Source organism: Bos indicus, chromosome 20, assembly GCF_029378745.1.
Source record: "Bos indicus isolate NIAB-ARS_2022 breed Sahiwal x Tharparkar chromosome 20, NIAB-ARS_B.indTharparkar_mat_pri_1.0, whole genome shotgun sequence".
In the NCBI taxonomy this organism is placed as follows: domain Eukaryota; kingdom Metazoa; phylum Chordata; class Mammalia; order Artiodactyla; family Bovidae; genus Bos; species Bos indicus.
Genome location: NC_091779.1, coordinates 71252972 through 71272535, shown reverse-complemented (window position 1 = coordinate 71272535; position 19564 = coordinate 71252972). Strand labels below are relative to the sequence as shown.

Here is a 19564-nt window from a genome sequence, read left to right as displayed (position 1 = left end):
GGCGCTCCACAAAAGGCCCAGGGAGCCCGACACACCGTGAACCCCGCGGTTCAGGCTTGTCACCTAGGAACTGCGGACGTGGGCAGAGCCGGACCCGCCGTGGCCGAGTGACCCACGTAGGCCGCCGCAACCTCGGGCAGAATCCGCGGGTCCGGAGCCCAGGATGCAGACCAATCTGGGGGTGGATAGGGGCCCCAGCTGGGGCAGGTGCCCTGGTGAGGCGAGGTCCCCAAGTGGGGCGGGAACTCAGGTATGCCCTGGGGCGGGCCCCAATTTACCCTAACCCCGCCTCCAGGCTGCCTCGGCCAGACCCACATCCCCGCGCCCTACGGCCTTGGCTGCGCCCACCCGCCCTCGGCCCCGCCCCTTCATTCAGCCCCCACAGCCCCCGCCCCTTACAAGCCTTGGCCACGCCCACTTCGCCCTCGACCCCCGCCCTTTCCCTCCAGCACCGCCCCTTGGCACCGCCCTCAGCACCGCCCCTCCCCGGCCCTTTGCGTCCCCGGCGCGCAGGCGCGGGCAGGTGCGCGCCGTTTGAAACTATGGCGCTGGGCGGGCGGGTGGTGCTGTGTGAGGAGAAGATCCGGGAGAAGAGCGGCCTGGCGCCTCACTGCGACCTGGGTGCGCGCCAGGCGGCGGGCGGCGGGCGGCGGGCGGCGCTGGCCGAGGGCGCGAGCTTCCCGCCGCCGTGTCGGAGGACCGGTCAGGCCAGAGGTGCCGAAAGAGACCGCTCGGTTCCGAGCCGCCCCAGGCCTGAGGGGCGGGCGCGGGGAGCGCAAAGCGGGGCGGGGCGGCGGTGGGGCTGAGAGCGCGGGCCTGGGGGCCCCCGAAGAGCGGGGCCCGGGGCGAGCTGGGGTCCCGAGCGGAGGCCCCTGAGGGGCCGGGGCGGCCCGGCCCTCGCGCCGTCTGAGGGGAGCTCCTCTGGGGCGCGTCTGCGGAGCCTTCGCGGCGGTGTTTTTTGCGTTATCTGGGCAGATCACTTGGGTTTCCTTCCACCCGTTAGTCAGCTGGATTAGGCTGGTTTTCTCCGAAAGCTTGAAGCACCTTCGTTTCTGGAGGATCTCTGAAACGTACTCGTTCGCCCCTCCCAGGCCGACGATCTCTGGACTCGTGTTCAAGACGGATGTTGGGCGCTAGTTTTCTTTTTTTATTATTTTGTCTGGTTCTGGTATCAAGGTAACACCGGGCTCATGACATCGTGGGCAAAGTGCCTCTTCGGTTTTCTAGAAGAGATTCTGTAAAATTGGTGCCAGTTCTTTTTTGCTTGATAGAACTTTCCAGCGAAACCTTATGCGCCTGAAATTTTCTGTATTTGAAGCTTTTAAATTACAAATACAATGTCTGCAGTTGTTACAGAACTATTCATATTATCGACTTCATCTTAAGTGAGTTATGGTTGTGTGGGGTTTTGCAGAACTGATTTCATCCAACGTGTTAAATTTGTGTGTATAGAGTTTGTGGTATTTGCTTATTAGCTTGTTAATGTCTGTGTGGTCTGTAGTGATGCCCTTCTTCCATTTCTGATATTGGTCATTTCTGTCTTTTTTGGTCTGTCTTGAGGTTTATGGATTTTATTACACTTGTCAGTGAGCCAGCTTTTGGGTTTTCTTCATAGGTTTTTTGGTTTTGATTTCATTGATTCTGTATTATTTTCTTCTTCCTGCTGCTTTGCATTTATTTTGCTCTTTTTCTTGATTCTTGAGATGAAAATTTAGATTTCTGATTTGAGACTTTCATTTTAGTGCTGTAAGTTTCCCTTTAAGCACAACTTTAGCTGCATCCAAAAGTTTTGTTGTATTTTCATTTTCATGTAGTTCACTGCGTTTTTAAAATTTCCCTTGACTTTCTCTTAGACCTACGGATTGTTCAGAAATGTTTTTTTTCATTTTTGTGTGACTGGAGGTTTTCCTAGTTTGTTTGGTATTTTTTTTCTTTCTGTTATTTATTCTGATGTGATTCCATTATGGTCAGAAAACATACTCTGTATGGTCTTAATTGTTTTAAATTTGTTGAAGTTAGTTTTATGGCCCACAATCTGGCCTATATGTACCAAGTGCAGTTGGAAGGAATGTGTACTCTGTCACTGACTGGAGTGTTGTATAAACATCAGTTTGATTCTGTTGACTTACGTTGCTCAGTTCTTTTTTATCCTTGCTGATTTTCTGTCCAGTGAGTCTCTCAATTACCAGGAGATAGGTATTGAGATCCCTAACTATAATTGTGGATTTATCTATTTCTCTTTCCACTTCATGGGTCTTGAAACTGCTATTTGGTGCATACATATTTAGGATTTTTATGTCTTCATATTGGAGTGACCTTTGTAACATATGTAGTATTCCTCCTTATCCCTGATAATTTTCTACAGTGAGACATCTACTTTATCTAATATTCAGTTCAGTTCAGTCCCTCAGTCGTGTCCGACTCTTTGTGACCCCATGAATCACAGCACGCCAGGCCTCCCTGTCCATCACGAACTCCTGGAGTTTACTCAAACTCATGTCCATTGAGTCAGTGATGCCATCCAGCCATCTCATCCTCTGTCGTCCCCTTCTCCTCCTGCCCCCAATCCCTCCCAGCATCAGCGTCTTTTCCAGTGAGTCAACTCTTCGCATGAGGTGGCCAAAGTTTTGGAGTTTCAGCTTCAGCATCAGTCCTTCCAATGAACACCTAGGACTGATCTCCTTTAGGATGGACTGGTTGGATCTCCTTGCAGTCCAAGGGACTCTCAAGAGTCTTCTCCAACACTGTAGCCTAATTAGTGTAGTCATGTATGGATGTTTGAGTTGAACCATAAAGAAAGCTGAGCGCCAAAGAATTGATGCTTTTGAACTGTGGTGTTGGAGAAGACTCTTGAGAGTCCCTTGGACTGCAAGGAGATCCAACCAGTCCATCCTAAAGGAAATCAGTCCTGAATATTTGATGAAAAGAGCTGACTCACTGGAAAAGACCCTGAAGCTGGGAAAGTTTGAAGGCAGAAAGAGAAGGAGATGACAGAGGATGAGATGGTTGAATAGCATCACTGACTCAATGGACATGAGTTTGAGCAAGCTCCAGGAGTTGGTGATGGACAGGGAGGCCTGGCGTGCTGCAGTCCATGGAGTTGCAAAGAGTTCAACAGGACTGAGCGACTGAACTGACTGAGTGTAGCCTCTCCAGCTTTCTTTTGTCTAGTATTTGCAGGGTATGTCTTTATCTATTTGTTTACTATTTCATCTGTAAGTGTACATATATCGTAATATTTGAAATAAATTTCTTGTAGATGGTATATGGTGGTTTAGTTGCTAAGTTGTGTCCAACTCTTGTGACCCCATTGGACTAGCCCCTCTGGGCTCTCTCTCCATGGGATTCTCCAGGCAGGCATACTATAATGAGTTGCCATTTCCTTCTCCAGGGGATCTTTCCCACTCAGGAATCGAACCCGGGTCTCCTGCGTAGTAGCCAGATTCTTTACTGACTGAATTAACAGGGGAATCAGTATATACTATATATAATTTCTAATCTACTCTGCTAACCTCTGTCTTTTACAATGTAAAAATGTTAGTTGCTCAGTTGTATCTGATTCTTTGTGACCCCATGGACTGTAGTCTGCTAGTCTCCTCTGTCCATGGAATTCTCCAGGCAAGAATGTTGGAGTGGGTAGCCATTTCCTTCTCCAGGGGATCTTCCTGATCCAGGGATCGAACCCTGCATTGGTTCCTCATCTCCTGCATTGCAGGCAGGTTCTTTACTGTCTAACTCGTCAGGGAAGCTTCCCTTTTATAGCATATTTAGACCATTTATTAATATTAATATGGCTTATGTGTGCCATTTATTATTTTTCTGTTTACTCCCTTTGTTTTTTCTTCTTTTGTTTCCTATTTCCTTCCTTTCCGTGTTTCCTCTTTCCTTCCTTTTCCTTAGTCATGTCTGACTCTTTGCGACCCCATGGACTATACAGTCCATGGAATTTACAGGCCAGAATACTGGAGTGGGTAGACTTTCCTTCTCCAGGGGATCTTCCCAACCCAGGAGTCGAACCCAAGTCTCCTGCATTGCAGGCAGATTCTTTACCAGGTGAGCCACAAGGGAAGCCCCTTCCTTACTTGAGTATTTTTTATTATTTGATTTTGATTTATCTATTATATTTCTGAGCGTATCTCTTCATATACCTTTTTTAGTCATTGCTCTACATATTACAGTGTACAGTGTTTATGTGATTTAACACAGTTTACTTGTGTGGATGGTTTACCATGTCAAGTGAAAATAGAAATTTTACCACCATTTTTTGTTGTTGTCGTTCAGCTGTTCAGTTGTGTACGACTCTGAGATCCAGTGGACTGCAGCACGCCAGGCTTCCCTGTCCTTCACTGTCTCCTGGACTTTGCTCAAATTCATGCCCATTGAGTCAGTGATGCCATCCAACCATTTCATCCTCTCCTGCCCCCTCCTCCTGCCTTCAATCTTTCCCAGCATTAGGGTCTTTTCCAGTGAGTCAGCTGTTCGCATCAGGTGGCCAAAGTATTGGGGCTTTAACATAGGTCTTTCTAGTGAATATCTGGGGTTGATTTCCTTTAGGATTGACTGGTTTGATCTCCTTGCAGTCCAAGGGACTCTCCAAGAGTCTCCAGCACCACAGTGTAAAAGCATCAGTTCTTTGGCGCTCAGCCTTTATGGTTCAACTCTCACATCTCTACGTGACTACTAGAAAAACCATAGCCTGACTATATGAACCTTTGTCGGCACAGTGATGTCTTTGCTTTTTAATACGCTGTCTTAAGTTTGTCATAGCTTTTCTTCCAAGGAGCAAGTGTCTTTTAATCTCATGGCTACAGTCACCGTCCTCAGTGATTTTGAAGCCCAAGAAAATAAAGTCTGTCACTGTTTGCATTTTTTCCCCATCTGTTTACTGTGAAGTGATGGGACTAGATGCCATGATCTTCATTTTTTGAATGTTGAGTTTTAAGCCAGCTTTTTCACTCTCCTCTTTCACCCTCATCAAGAGGCTCTTTAGTTTCTCTTCACTGTGTTCCATTAGGGTGGTGTCATCTGTGTGAAAATGAAGTCGCTCAGTCGTGTCCAACTCTTTGCAACCCCTTGGACTGTAGCCCATGAGGCTCCTCCGTCCATGGGATTCTCCAGGCAAGAATACTGGAGTGGGTGGCCATTTTCTTCTCCAGGGGATCTTCCCAACCTAGCGATCGAACCCCGGTCTCCCGCCTCACAGGCAGATGCTTTACCATCTGAGCCACCAGGGAATGCAGCCACCTGTATGATATATGCAAATATCATCTGCATATCTGAGGTTATTGATATTTCTCCTGGCAATCTTGATTCCAGCTTGTGCTTCATCCAGCCCAGCGTTTCACATGATGTACTCTGCAAGTGTACCACCATTTAGGTTTCATTTTTCTCCCACTATATGATTTGTCTAGATATTTCATCTGCATACCTGAGAGCCACAGTAATGGTGAGATTTTTGCTTTTTACAATCATCTGACAGTTTAAATAGCTTAGGAGGAAGCATTAACCCAAGTGTTTACCTGTTTCATTTCTTCATGCCTGATGTCCCAGGTTTCCTTCTTTTATCTTTCCTTGATGTTTAAAGATTTTTCTTAAGCAGTTACCTACTGGCAGGCGTGCTGGTGAAAAGTTCTCTTAGCGTTTCTTCGTTTAAGAAGACCTGTATTTCACCTGCAGTCGTAAAGACTGTTATTGGAGAATATAGATTTCTAAGATGAAAGTTCTTTTTTTCAGCAATTGAAAAATGTGAGAGCACTTCCTTTAGGCCACCATGGTTTCTGAAGAGTCACTCCCTACCACGGGAGTTGTGTCTCCCTCTGGGTGATGCCTTTCTCTCTGGTTGCTCTCGAGATTCTTTCATTGCCATCAGTGGTTTTGATTCTGATGTGTTAGCTTTTGCCTTTATTCTGTTTGGTGTTTTTTCAGCTTCTTGAATATGTAGGGTTTTGTTTTTTTGCCAAATTTGGAAAGTTTTCAGCTGTTACTTCTTTAATTTTTTTTTTTTTTTTTTTTAAGCCATGCTGTTTTTCTCTTCTTGAAACTCTCATTGGAAGTCCATGGGTTCCCAAGGACATGAATGTTAGGTTGCTTTTTCTATTTCTACAGAACCTTGAAGCTCTGTTCATTTTTTAGTCTGTTTTCTCTCTTGGTCAGATAGGACAATTGTGTTTAATTTCTTTGAATTTTTCCCTGGCATCTCCATTCTGTTATTAAGCTGCTCCCATGGCTTTTGTTTGTTTCTTTCAGTTATTTTTCACTTCTCAAATTTTTATTTGTTTCTTCTTTATATCTTCTGGTTTTTTGCCAAGAATCCCTACTTTCTCATTTTTTAAAGCATGTTCATAATTGCTCATTGAACTATTTTTGTATCAGTTGCTTTAAAATCCTCGTTAGATAATTCTGGTTTCTCTCATCTCATTATTGGTGTCTATTGTTTTCTCTCATCCAGATTGAGATTTTCCTAGTTCTTCATCATTTTTGATTGATCGTTTTGATTGGGATTCTGCTTCCTGTTTAAATCTTGTTACTCGGTTCTGTCACTGCCTGGATGCTGCCTTGTTGCTGAGGCGGTGGCCAGGCCCCTGTCATACACACAGCCTCTACAGATGCCTCATTACAGACAGCCCAGGACAGTAGTTGGGTCCACTCTCGCGGTCCCAGTGCTGGCCACTGTGCAAGGCCAAGGGTACGAGGTCCATGATTTTCCCTTGGTGTTGGGTGGGAGTGGGGCTGGGGTTGTCAGGAGTCTGTCCTGCAAGGCCATCTCTCCTGCAAGGCCATCACTGACCATCTTTGACAGTGGACAGCAGGCTTACCCATATCTTTTGGTAGATGTCCATGGGTGTTTGTGGGCGGCCAGCTTCTCTTGCATTCAGATTGGGATGCATAGGAGACAACAAAACCAGCCCTCAGTGCTTGACCCTTTTTTTAGGTCCCTAAACGGTTGGCCTTCTGCCCCCACCCTTCAGTTGCCAGGCACTTGCTTCCTGTGTTGTTGTCCAGGGTTGTTAGGTCTAATGGGAGGAAGAGGGTGAAATGTGTCTGCTCTGTCTTGTCTGAAACTGGAAAGCCAAAAACCAGTTTTGTATTTAATCAAAATGTGTTTTAAAACAAAAGTTTCCAGGGAAATATTTGGTGCATCCAAACACAGAGTGTCTGTTTCATTCAGTTTCAGCTCAGTTCAGTTCAGTCTCTCAGTCGTGACCGACTCTTTGCGACCCCATGAATTGCAACACGTCCGGCCTCCCTGTCCATCACCAAATCCTGGAGGGGAAACTTATATTTGTAGTGACATTTGTCTTATAAGTGTTTACCGGGTGTGTCCCAGAGAAGTGTATGGTTCCCCCCAAGTGCCACTGGCCATCACCCGTAATGGCGTGACCTCAGGTCAGCCCCTGAGAGGGTTTCAGATGTGATCCCTGCGTGGAAGCTTAGAGGCAGTGGGCTGGCAGCCCCCTTAGGGCTTCCTGGTGAGTGGGTTTTGGAGGGAGACTAAATTACTGTAATAATTAATTTTCAGCAAAATAATAAACTTAAAATCTCTTAATTTTCTATTCTTAGCTGAACTTCAGTCATTATCTATTCCTGGAACTTACCAAGAAAAGATTACTCACCTGGGAAATTCTTTGATGAATTTAACAAGTCTAAAATCTCTAGATCTCTCACGAAACTCCTTGGTTAGTCTAGAGGTAAGTTTTAGGTTTGTTTCTTAAAAGAAAATTTATTGCTATAATAGCAGGGGGAAGTACATTTATGGTAAAAAAAAAAAAAAAAGGCACTGTGTTTCACGACTGCTTCTAAAACTTGTAAACTGTGCACCTAAAGTGACTGTGAGTGCTGTGCCGCATTCTCTGTGTTTGCTGTGAGCTGGATTTGCTATGCATCGCGTTGTATTCCAACTATAACGTGAAATCACCCCGCTCTGACGAAGATGGTTGTGTCTGTAAAAGAAAAAAGGCCCGAAAGACGAGCGTGTGTGTGCCCTCCTTCATCCTGCATCAGCTGTCCTCTGCACCCACGCTGCACTTCTCATCCATGTGTGTCTGACTGTTAGTGGCCTTGGGCCCTTGAATGGCTTGTGTGCCTGTCGCAGCAGGCGCTGGTGACGGAGAGGACGCAAGAAGTCCCCAGGCGATGACGAATGGGAACGCCGTGTGAACTGCCAGGGCCTGCGGTGGGGAGAAAGGGAGGCAGGACGCCCCTGCCTGGAGCGCGAGTCTGTCAGCGCCCCAACCTGGTTGGGAGCCCTGCCCCTCGCATCAGCGTCTGCCGCAAGATCTCGTCCCGGCTATACTCAGTCTTCTCATCTGTGAAGCGGGGGCAGCGGTGCTTCCGCCAACGGGGCTGGGTGTGAGAGCTTGGCGTTGGATGCGTCGCTCAGCTGGTGCGTGAGGCCCCGCGGGGATTGACCGGCTCGGCCGCCTCGCGCCCAGGAGCAGCTCCCGGCAGAGCTCACCTTTGCTCTGCTGTCCAGTGATGGGGGGCGGGGGGTGTGGAGTGAGTGTGTGTCGACGCCCGTGTCACCGTGCGTTTGTCCCGGCAGGGCATTGAGTGCCTGACGGCGCTGGAGAGCCTCAACCTCTACTACAACCGCATCTCCTCGCTGGCGGAGGTCTTCCGGCTCCACTCCCTGGCGGGGCTCTTGGACGTGGACCTGCGGCTGAACCCCGTGGTGAAGAGCGAGCCTGACTACCGCCTCTTCGTGGTGCACATGCTCCCAGGGCTCCAGCAGCTGGGTAGGCCGGCTGCGCTCCCAGCCTCTCTCGGTGCCCTGCTGGTGTTCTTGGGGCGATCGCGCTGCTGCCCCTTCTGGAGAGGGGAGCTGGTTTCCTCCTCTCACAGAAAAGCTGCCTGGGAAGGCGGCCGGGAGCCACTTTCTGAGACCACAAGTGCCTGCTGGGCTGGCTGGGGCACAGGTGTGGGCTGGCTCGGCTCTCCAGCTGTTCTCAAGTTCTGTTGTCTATTTCCTCGCATGGCCTCCTGGGTGTTGTCCCAGGCTCAGTCGGACGGCTGGATTCAGCCTGGTTTTGCATGCGCCTAGAGCACAGGAATGAGAGGTTACTGTGCTGCGCACGCCCCCGGCAACAGCGTGAGAGAGTGGGAGGGCCTCCGCAGGAGAGCCTCTTGGCAGGTGCAGCTGCCGCCATGGCCCAGGAAGAACTGAATCTCTGGGGCTTGCAGGACAAGCGGCGGGAGCCGAGGGCGTGCCAGTCGGGAGGCCCTGGGGAAGAAGGGCGTAGAGTCTTAGACCTGATCCTCCTGTGGAAGTGCCGCTTGAGGGCAGTTAAGACTGTCTGATTAGAGGGTGGTGGCCCTTCTGTGCCCCCAGTGATCAGTGCGTGTTGTCCACTCAGAGGGCCTTTGACCGCTTGGGGAGGCTGGAGGGATTCCAGGGTGTCTCCACCTCCCAGGTGCTGAGATAATGAAATGAGACCCACACGGCAGCGCTTGTCAGGTAGATGCTGGGCAGCGGGCAGACCATGGCTCCTGCCCGTTCAGTGTCCACAGGACCTGCAGACACTCCGGGTTCTGCCCCCTCAGCTGCACAGAGCGTCTCTCACAAGCACCCCAGCTGTGCCTGCCTTGGCTCACCTCCTTGTCCCCGGGCTGGTGGCCCTGGCTCTAGGGAGCCTGGCTGCGTGGTTAGGTCACACCAGCCTGGGCCTGGGGCACTGACCCCCAGAGGCGCACTGTTTGTTCAGACCTACTTAGGGTTTCAACGTTTTGTTGGTTTTTAGATATTTGGGAGGATTAAATGCTTGTGTCCTTAGTTAGTTAAGTTGCTCAGCCGTGTCCAACTCTTTGCGACCCTGTGGACTGTAGCCCATCAGATTCCTCCGTCCATGGGATTCTCCAGGCAACAGTACTGGAGTGGGTTGCCATTTCCTTCTCCAGGGGATCTTCCCGACCCAGGGATTGAACACAGGTCTCCTTAGTTGACTGTATAAGTATTCTGTAAACTATTGAAGCATTACAATCCTTCTTGAAAGTTGTGCAGTCTTCAGTCTTAAATGATTAGTTTCTACTTGTGATAAAAGTTTTCGATTCGGTCTTATAGAGTTGTTCCAGTCTGAAAGGTACTCAGACATGAGAAAGGAGAGTCACTGGAGTCCGTGCTGCGGGAGCCCTGGAGCTCTTGGAAGGCCCGCTCTCCCGCTGGGCGCCGTGGGAGCTCCAAGGGAGTAACCCAAGCGCTCTGGCCAGGAGCAGAGGAGGCCCTCGCCGGGTCTGGGGGCCGCTGCCGTGCAGAGAGGGTGTGGTCTGGGTGAGACAGGTTTGCGCTGGTCTTAGCCACATGGAGCTTGAGTTCAGAGTGAGGGGCATGGCGCTGACTCAGTGAAGTTCAGGCTGAGCAAGTAGAGTCATGAGTTGCTGGCATGAAGGCCACGTCCAGGCCATGAGAGTGCAGAGCCCAGGAGGCCTCAGACCAGCGTGTGGCGGACGGAGTCCCCGAGGGGATGGAGGGGGCTCCCGGGGGCACCCCGCATGGGGCCAGGGCTGCCATGCAGAGTCCACACCTTGGTCCTTGTTTCTCACTGGGACATGTGCCTCTGGGCGCTGTGGGCTCAGCTTCCTGAGCAAGTCTGGGGTGGTCCTGACAAGTTCCTGAGGGCTGGCCACCAGCGTTTGGGAGGGCAGCCTCCCTTGGGCACTCCCGAGGAGGTGTGGCTGTGGACACGTGAGGCCTTCTTGGGTCCAGGGCACGTGTGGAAACAGTTAGGCTTGGCTCTGCCCCCTGTTCCAGTCCCAGGATCTGAGAGGTGAGCCCTGGGTGCCAGCACGTGGCCTGGGCCTCTTCTCTCCAGTGTGTTGGGCTCCTCGCCCGTGGACACTTGTTAGGGGTGTTTGGGGACCTTGCCCAGCATCCCTGATATGTGTCAAGAGGAGACGAGAAGGGTGTGCCTGCACGTGAACTTGAGTGTGTGTTTCCCTTCCTGTCTGAGGCTCAAGCCTGGTGTAAGCTGCAGCCTCCGGGGATCACGCTCAGCACCTCCACGGGCTCCTGTGGTGGGTTGGCCCTCGGGGGAGGGAAGGGCCCCAGAACAGGGCAGTGCCTCTGGTCAGGTGCGTGTGAGGCTGAGTGGGCGGCAGGACACCTTTGCTCCCCATGGGAGGCCGGCAGGTGCGCCACGGCGGGGCCTGGCACCTGCCTCTGGGCGCTACTTTCCCATGGTGTCTTCTCTGTAGATGACCGCCCCGTGAGGGAGAGTGAGCGGAGAGCGTCCCGGCTGCATTTTGGTTCAGAGGAATCGCTGGACTCAGAGCAGAGCTTCCCATCTGTTTTCAGAGAAGAAAGGTATGAACAGAAAAAGCGAGAGTGAAAGTTGCTCAGTCATGTCCAACTCTCTGTGACCCCATGAACTGTATAGTACAATTCTCCAGGCGAGAATACAGGAGTGGGTAGCCTTGCCCTTCTCCAGGGGGTCTTCCTGACCCAGGTCTCCTGCACTGCCGGTGGATTCTTTACCAGCTGAGCTATCAAGGAAGCCCATGAACAGAAGTGGTGTTTGAACTTCTTGAGGAGTGTTCACTGTTGATAGAAAAATGCCAGCCTCTGTATTAACTGAAGATACAAACTCTGCATGCGGATTGCCACTTAGAGGGCAGGCCTGCGGGAGGTGTGGTGGGGGTGGGAGAGACGCCCCACACCAGCTGGCGATAAAGGATACCGTAGGACAGCCTCTCTTCCTGTCCATCACATCTTCTGTAGGTTACTTTTCAATATTAGTTTGGCCAAAATGTTTGAGTTTTTCTGTAAGATGGTAAGAACTTTCTGGCCAACCCAATACTGATACGTAGCTCGAAAGGCCTGTGGCAAGAAGCCGCGGTCCCACCTACCAGCGCCCGCCCACCCCTCAGGCAGCCGCCTGCCCGTCTCTAATGGTTGCTGCTTCCAGGCTCTGTTTGTTCCTTTCTGATCTCAGATGGTGCAGACACTGCTGTTTGTGGACGGGAGCACTCTGACAGACCTGGCAGCTCTGGAGCCCCCTCTTCCCACCTGGCCGTGTCGGTTCTTGGGCTTTGCTCCCTCCGGCGTCCCCCTTCCTTTCTCTGCTCTGCGGGCAGGGCTCCCGCTCGCTGTGCCGGGCTGTGGGAGCCTGTGCGGGCTGTGGGAGCCTGTGCCGCCTGTGCCTGGCTTCTCAGCGCCTCCCAGCGCCTGCCGTCTGCATCTTTATGTCTGACTTGAGATGTCGGGGTGGTAGCACGTGTGTTCTGAAAGCACAGTCTTCGTGTGTTTCGTTGATTCTAAAGGTGTAAGTCAGTCCATGGCGTTTACCTAGCTTGTAATGTGTGAGGATTATATATTCCTTCTTAAATACCATTTTGTTTTGTCTGAAGCTTTTAATAGTTTTCTTTCTCTTCCATTACACACCTTAGTTCATCTGTAAATTTCTCTAACGTAGAGGTCAGCTGACTTTTTTTGTAAAGGGCTGGAAAGAGTGTTTTCAGCTCCGTGGACTGTATGATCTGTGTTTTAACTTCTCAACCCTGACTTTGTAGATGAAAGCAACTGTAGACAGTACATAAACTAAAGACTGTGTTCCAATAAACCTTTTACAACACAGGTGTGGGTTGGATTTGACTCGTGGGCCATACTTTGTTCTAACATCTTAAGATCAGTTCCAAATTCCGGGAATCTCCTCTTCCCTCAGCTGTCTCGCTTGGAGTTCCCCTCCCCTCACATCCCCATTTCAAACCCAGCTAACTAACCCCGCAGAATGCTCTGAGTATTGTGTGCCCCAGATTTACATGCTGGAGCCCCAACCCCCAACTCAGTGGCTTAGGGGACAGGGCCTGTTAGGGGCGATGAGGTCCTGCGGGTGGAGCCCTCGTGGTGGAGTTGGTGCCTTCCTACAGAAAAGACCCCGCAGAGCTCTCTAGCTTCGTCCACATCCATGTGCATTTATGAGTTACGCAGTGTCAGTCTTGTGACTTTGTCCTCCTTCAACATTGAGTTGCCAGTTACTTTCCATATAACTTTTAGAATTAATCTGTCAATATCCACCAAATACCTTGCTGGAATTTTGATTGAGATTGTGTTGAATTACAGATGAGAAGAAACTGACATCTTAACACTATTGAGTCTTCATATCCATGGACATGGAATATCCATTTATTTAGTTCTTCTTTGATTTCATTTATCAGAGGTTTGTAGTTTTCCTGATTTGATGCTGTACATATTTTGTTAGACTTATGCTTTAGTATGTTGGTCTTTTGAGGCTAATTTAGGCTTTTTAATTTAAAATTCCAGTTGTTCATTGCTGACAATATATGAAAGCATTTGGCTTGTATGCAGCTGCTGGTGACGAAGTATCACAAACAGGGTGGCTTAAAATAACAGAAATTTATTGCCTTACAGTTCTTAGGCTGGAAATCTGAAATCAAGGTGTTGTCAGCCCTGCTTCCTCCTGGAGGCTCTAAGAGGGAATCCATTCCGTGACTCCAGCTTCAACGGTTTGCTGACCATCTCCAGCATTCTCTCCAGTCTTCTCACTGTGGCTGTCTTCTCCCTGCGTCTTTTCACAGAGCTCCCCATTGTGCCTGTCTGTCCTGTGTCCAGATTTCCCCGTTCTTAAGGACATCAGTCATATTGGTTACTGCTAAGTCACTTCAGTCATGTCCGACTCTGTGCAACCCCAGAGACGGCAGCCCACCAGGCTCCCCCATCCCTGGGACTCTCCAGGCAAGAACACTGGAGTGGGTTGCCATTTCCTTCTCCAATGCATGAAAGTGAAAAGTGAAAGGGAAGTCGCTCAGTCATGTCCGACTCTTAGCGACCCCATGGACTGCAGCCCACCAGGCTCCTCTATGCATGGGATTTTCCAGGCAAGAGTACTGAAGTGGGATGCCATTGCCTTCTCCGAGGGCTCCCCATAATTTCCTCATTTTAACTCAATTACCTCTGTAAAGACTCTTATTTCCAAATAAGGTCGTGCTCTGAGGTTTAGGGTGTTAGGACTTCAGCATCCCTTTTTAGGGGACACAGTGTAACCCACACATCTTGAATTTTATGAGTTTGCTGTAAGACTGATTTTTTGATTTTCTGTAGATGGCATGTCATCTTTGAACATGCCATCTATAGTTGTATATGTCTTCCTTCCCAATCTGTATGCTGTTAATTTCCTTTTCTCATCTTACTGCCTTGGCTGGGACATCCAGTCTGGTGTGAAGGCCGTGGGCAGTGGGGCCGTGCTCGCCTCACTCCTGGTCTTGGCGGGGTGGCAGCGGGTGTTTCCCACCAGGTCTGCTGCCACCTGCGGGCTTCCCTTGGTGTTCTTTATCCAGTGCAGCAGGTTCCCATCCATGCCCAGTTTACTGACCATTTTATCACGGATGGGTATTAGACTTTGTCGAATACTTTTTCTGTATTTACTGATATTGTCACGTGACTCTTCTTCTTGAGCCTGTTGATGTGATGCATTACACTGACTTTTTTCCGAATGTTGAACCAGCTGTGCACCTGGAATAAACCCCACTCTCTTGTGGTGTAGACTTCTTTTCATACCTTCATGGCCTCAAGTTGCTGGTATTTGTTGGGGATTTTTTGCATCCGTGTTCATGGGAGATAAAGGGTCTGTATTTTCCTTGCATTGTCTTTGCTGGTTCTGGCATTAAGGTAATGCTGGCCTCATAGAATAAGTTAGTCTGTATTCCCTCTGTTTCCTCTTCTGTCTTATAGAAAATTGGTATAATTTCTTTCTTAAATGTTGGTAGAATTTACCAGTGAATGTATCTGGACCTGGTATTTTAGGAGGCTATCAATGATTGATTCAAGGTCTGTAATCCATACAAGTCTGTTCTTACTATCTACTTTTCCTGGTGTGGGTTTTGGAGAAGATTGTGCGTTTCCAGGACGGTTCCGTTTCATCCGGGTTATCCCGTTTGTGGGCAGGGTGCTCTCTGTTACCCTCTTGCTCCACAGGATCTCCAGTGGTGCTGCTGCTTTTACTTCCTGTGTTAGTGATGCGTCTTTTTTCCCTAGTTAACCTGTTATAGATAGAGGTTTTTCCATTTTATTTATGTGTTTAAATTTAGAACTAGCTTTTGGATTTGTTGATTTTCTTTTTTTCCTGTTTTCAACTTTATTGATTTTTACTCTAAATTTTACTATTACTTTTGTTCTTCCTGCTTTGGATTTATTTTCTTAGTCTCCTAAGATGGAAGCTTAGGTCACTGATTTTGGATTGTACTGTGTCTACTATGCATTCAGTATTATGTATTTCCTTCTACACATTGCTTTCACTGCATCCCACAAATTTCAGTGAGGTGTATATTCTTTTTAATTTGGTTGAAAATATTTTTATTTTGAAGTACTTTACTTCAGAATACTTTGAGGTTTCTTTGACTCATGTTATTTGGGAATATGTTGTTTAATCTTCCTTTTTTTTGAGATTTTCCAGTTATCTTTCTGTTACTTATTTTATTACAAGTTTAATTTCATTGTGCCCTGAGAACAAATATCGTGTGATTTGTTTTCTTTTTAACGTGTAGAGGCATGTTTTGTGGCCCAGGACGAATCTGTGTTGGTGAGCGTTCCGTGTGACTGTGGGACGAGTGTCCTGCTGTCTGGACACAGTGGACGCCGGCTCCTCCAGGTGGTGGTGTCGGGCCCAGCTGTGTCCTTGGTGACTGACTGCCTGCGGGATCCACCCCTTTCTGACGCGGGGTAGGGAAGTGGATCCGTCCTCCTGAGCTCCCTCAGTGGCTGTGTTGGGTAACCTGATGCTGTCTTATTGGTGCAAGCCCATCCAGGGATGCTGCGTCTTCCTGCAGAGCTGCCCTGAGTCCTGACCCCTCTTTATTCCAGGTTGCACTCACCACCCAAAGTCAGCTCTGTCTGAAAGTGATGTAGCTACTTCCACTTTGTTCTGATTGGTGTTAGCATAGTCTGTTTTTCTTTCTCTGTCCATTTACTTTTAACCTGTGCATCTTTATATTTGAAGGGGGCTTCTGTAGGTAACATGTAGTCGGCCTTGTATTTTGATCCGCGCTAACCGTCTCTGCCCTCCACTTGGTGCGTTTAGACCCTGATGTCTGAAGTGATTCTTGATGCAGCTGGGTTAACAGCTGCTGTGTTCGCTGTTTCTGTCTGATGCCCTTGTTCTTACTTTGTCTTCTGATCTTTCCCTTCCTTTCGTGGTTTTACGTGATCATCCAGTGATTCCATTTCCCCGTTAACACATCAGTTATGGGCATGTTTTCACTTTGGTGGTCGCCCTGAGCACACAGGACAGGCAGACCTCGTTTTCTGTGCTTTGCTTTATTGTGCTTTGCAGATTCTGTGTTTTCATAGATTGAAGGTTTGTGTTAACCTTGAGTCAGGCGAGTCTGTCGTGCCATTTTCCGAGTGGCATTTGTTCCTTATTCACTTCATGTCTCTGTGTCACATTTTGGTAATTCTTGCAGTATTTCAGACTTTTTCAGCTTTTTATATTACAGTGATCTGTGATCCCATTGCTGCCATGACTTGCAAAAGCCTCAGATGATGGTTAGCACTTTTTAGCAATAAAACGTTTTAAAATTAAAGTGTATACATTGTTTTTTAATATAATATTGTTGCTCACTTAATAGACTAAGTACAGTGTAAACAGTAAGAAAGCTAAGATCATGGCATCTGGTCCTGTCACTTCATGGCGGACAGAAGGGGGAAACGTGGGACCAGTGACAGATTCTTCTCACCTTGGACTCCAGAATCACTGTGGGCTTGACTGTAGCCATGGAACGAAAAGACGCTTGCTCCTTGGAGGAAAAGCTATGACGAGACACCACTTTGCTGACAGAGGTCCACAAAATCAAAGCTATGGTTTTTCCAGTAGTCATGTATGGATATGAGGGTTGGACCATAAAGAAGGCTAAATGCTGAAGAACTGATGCTTTTGAATTGTGGTGCAGGAGAAGACTCTTGTGAATCCCTTGGACTGCAGGGAAATCAAATCAGTCATTCCTAAAGGAAATCAATCCTGAATATTGATTGGAAGGACTGATGCTGAAGCTCCAATAAATACTTTGGCCACCTGATGTGAAGAATCGACTCATTGGAAAAGATCCTGATGCTGGGAAACACTGAAGGCAGGAGGAGAAGGGGGCGGCAGAGGATGAGATAGTTGGATTGGCATCATGGACTCAATGATGGTGATTTTGAGCAAACACCAGGAGATGATGAAGGACAGGGGAGCCTGGCATGCTGAAGTCCATGGGGTCACAAAGAGCCAGACACGACTTAGCAACTGAACAACAATAATATACATAAAGAACTTTCCCTTCTGACTTGTTTGAAGATTTTTTTCTTTGTCTTAGCTTTTCTCCAGTTTGGATATATTCCTTGATGTAATTTTTCCCAGCATTTATTCTACCACTGTTCTCAGAGCTTCCTGTTTGTGTGATTTGGTGTCTGACATTCCCTTAAGGGATTCTTAGTCGTCTTCAGTTCCCTTCTCTCCTGTTGGCAGGCTCATGTGTGAATATTAGGCCTTTTGGTGTTGGCCCACGATTCTAGGTATTCTATTCTGGTTTTTCTTTTTTTTCCAGTCTTTTTTAATCTTCGCTTTTCAATTTTAGAGTTTCTGTTATTATGTTATCAAGTTCAGAGGTTCTTTCCTCAGCCACATCCAGTTTACTGTTGAGCTCATTAGAGGCACTTTTCATCTGTTACAGTGTCTTCAACTAACGTTTCTATTAGGGTCTTTCTTAGAATTTCCCCATCTCTGCTTGGGTTTCCCGTCCGTTCTTTCACATTGTCTCTTTTTTCCATTAGACCTTGTAGTATTATTACTCACAGTTGTCTAAAATCAAAGCCTGATTTCATCCAGCGTTTCTGAACCTGGTTCTAGGCTTACTCTTCTCAATGTTGTTATGGCTGTTTGGAGCTCCATGAGATTCCAGATGCATTTTAGGATGGCTTTTCTATTTCTGGGGAAAATATCATTGGGATTTTGATAGGATCGCACGGATTCTGTGGATTTCTTTGGGCAATGAATATTTTAACAGTGTTGAGTCTTCCAGTCTATGCATATGTGGTGTGTTTCCACTTACTTATGTCATCTTTACTTTGTTTCAGCGATGTTTTGCAGTCTGTGTGTTCTCAGTAATGTCCAACGCTGTGCGACCCCATGGACTGTAGGCCGCCGGGCTCCTCTGTCCACCAGATTCTCCAGGCAAGAATCCTGGAGTGGGTTGCCATTCCCTCCTCCAGGGGATCTTCCCAGCCCAGGCAACAAACCCGTGTCTCCTGCATCTCCTGCATTAGCAGATGGATTCTTTACCACTGAGCCACCTGGGGAACGTGTTTTCAGTTGACCTATCCTTGATTATCTCAAGACTAAGTTATCACAGAGTTTAGATGATCTGGTACAGTGACCTTATTATCCAGAGGTGACAGTAGAGACCCCGATAGGCTGTATGTGTCCACCATCAGGTGTCTGTGGGCAGACCTTGAAGGAGAACCCAGTCCCCTTCTTTCTGCAGGGACCTGGAAGACTCTCAGCTCTAGAAAATAGAGTGTCATTGACTTCTCAAAGTGTGATCAGGGTCATAAAGCCAGTGTTCGTAGTGTGTGACTGAGTTCTGTTTTGAAGAGTGATTCTTAAGCTGCCTTTGTTAAAATTAGGTCTCCTGTGAATGTTTGCCTTTGTATGGAGGGACATCCTATTCTACAGCCTCACGTTTCAGTTGCTAGAGAGATATATTCACTTAATGTGAAAATAGAAATTTGGAACACCATGTTATTGAACTTTCTTTTTGTTTTGTTTTTTGGTCGGTCCATATGGATCTTCGCTTCCCCAACCAGGGATAGAATTCGTGCCTCCTGAATTGGAAGCATGGGATCTTAACCACTGGACTGCCAGACAAGTCCCTCCTTGAATTTTGCTGGTCACGTGTACCACAGTGCTAGGAGATCCTTGCACGGGGGGCTTCCTGGAACTGCCACCCTTTAATGAAGCCGGGTGTGGTGACCAGTCATCCTGGCCGAGTTCACTCCGCCTTCCCTGTGGCAGAAGCCCCCGCTGCTCCTCCTGAGACCTTGAGGCAGGGTCAGCAGTGCGGGCGGCTGTGTCCCGGGGTCTTCACGCGCTGGGTGGGGGTGGGAGCACAGAGCCAGGTTTGCTTGTCTTTGTAGACCTCATCACTCCAGAGTCAAGTGCACTGACTCCTCCGCCAAGAAGTGCTTGGTCATGGATGCGGATGACGAGGCGGTCCTGAGCCTCATTGCCGAGTGCGAGTGGGACCTGAGCAACCCTCCTGGGGGCATGAGTTCCAGCCAGAAGGAGTCAGAGGCCAGCCTCCAGACCTCCCAAGGTAGGCTGCTCCTCGCCGAGAGGGTGGGTGCAAGCCCGGCTCGGGGGCTGATGTCTGCTGCCTCAGGATCCACGCCGCCTTTTTAAGAGAATTTACCTTTAAATGTAGACCCTTCAGGAAGTCTTGTGCACCTGGAAATATCAGTAATTTGGTCGTGGAATTGCAGGAGAAGTCAGTGTGTTTAGGTGGATGTAGTCACTGCAAGTCTGTCACCTCAGGTCCCTCTCAGGTCAGTTGCGGGGGTAGCGAAGATGTGGGGCGTCCTGTG

The 19564-nt window shown here is 48.5% G+C and overlaps 1 protein-coding gene across 9 annotated transcripts in view; it reads left to right on the top strand.

Annotated features, from left to right (window-relative positions):
- The first annotated feature begins 474 nt into the window (after positions 1-474).
- The window catches only part of CEP72 (centrosomal protein 72), a 37198-nt gene continuing 18108 nt past the window's right edge, over positions 475-19564 (top strand). For 7 of the 9 annotated variants that reach the window (XM_070774917.1, XM_070774913.1, XM_019983136.2 and 4 more), the window contains exons 1-5: positions 475-621; positions 7561-7688; positions 8543-8735; positions 11188-11296; positions 19118-19296. In XM_070774917.1, the coding sequence (XP_070631018.1) occupies positions 543-621; positions 7561-7688; positions 8543-8735; positions 11188-11296; positions 19118-19296 (688 nt within the window). In that variant the 5' untranslated portion in view covers positions 475-542. Of the gene's footprint in view, positions 622-7558; positions 7689-8092; positions 8384-8542; positions 8736-11187; positions 11297-19117; positions 19297-19564 lie in introns of those variants that run through there. The other 2 variants (XM_070774915.1, XM_070774916.1) reach the window with 2 other exon arrangements.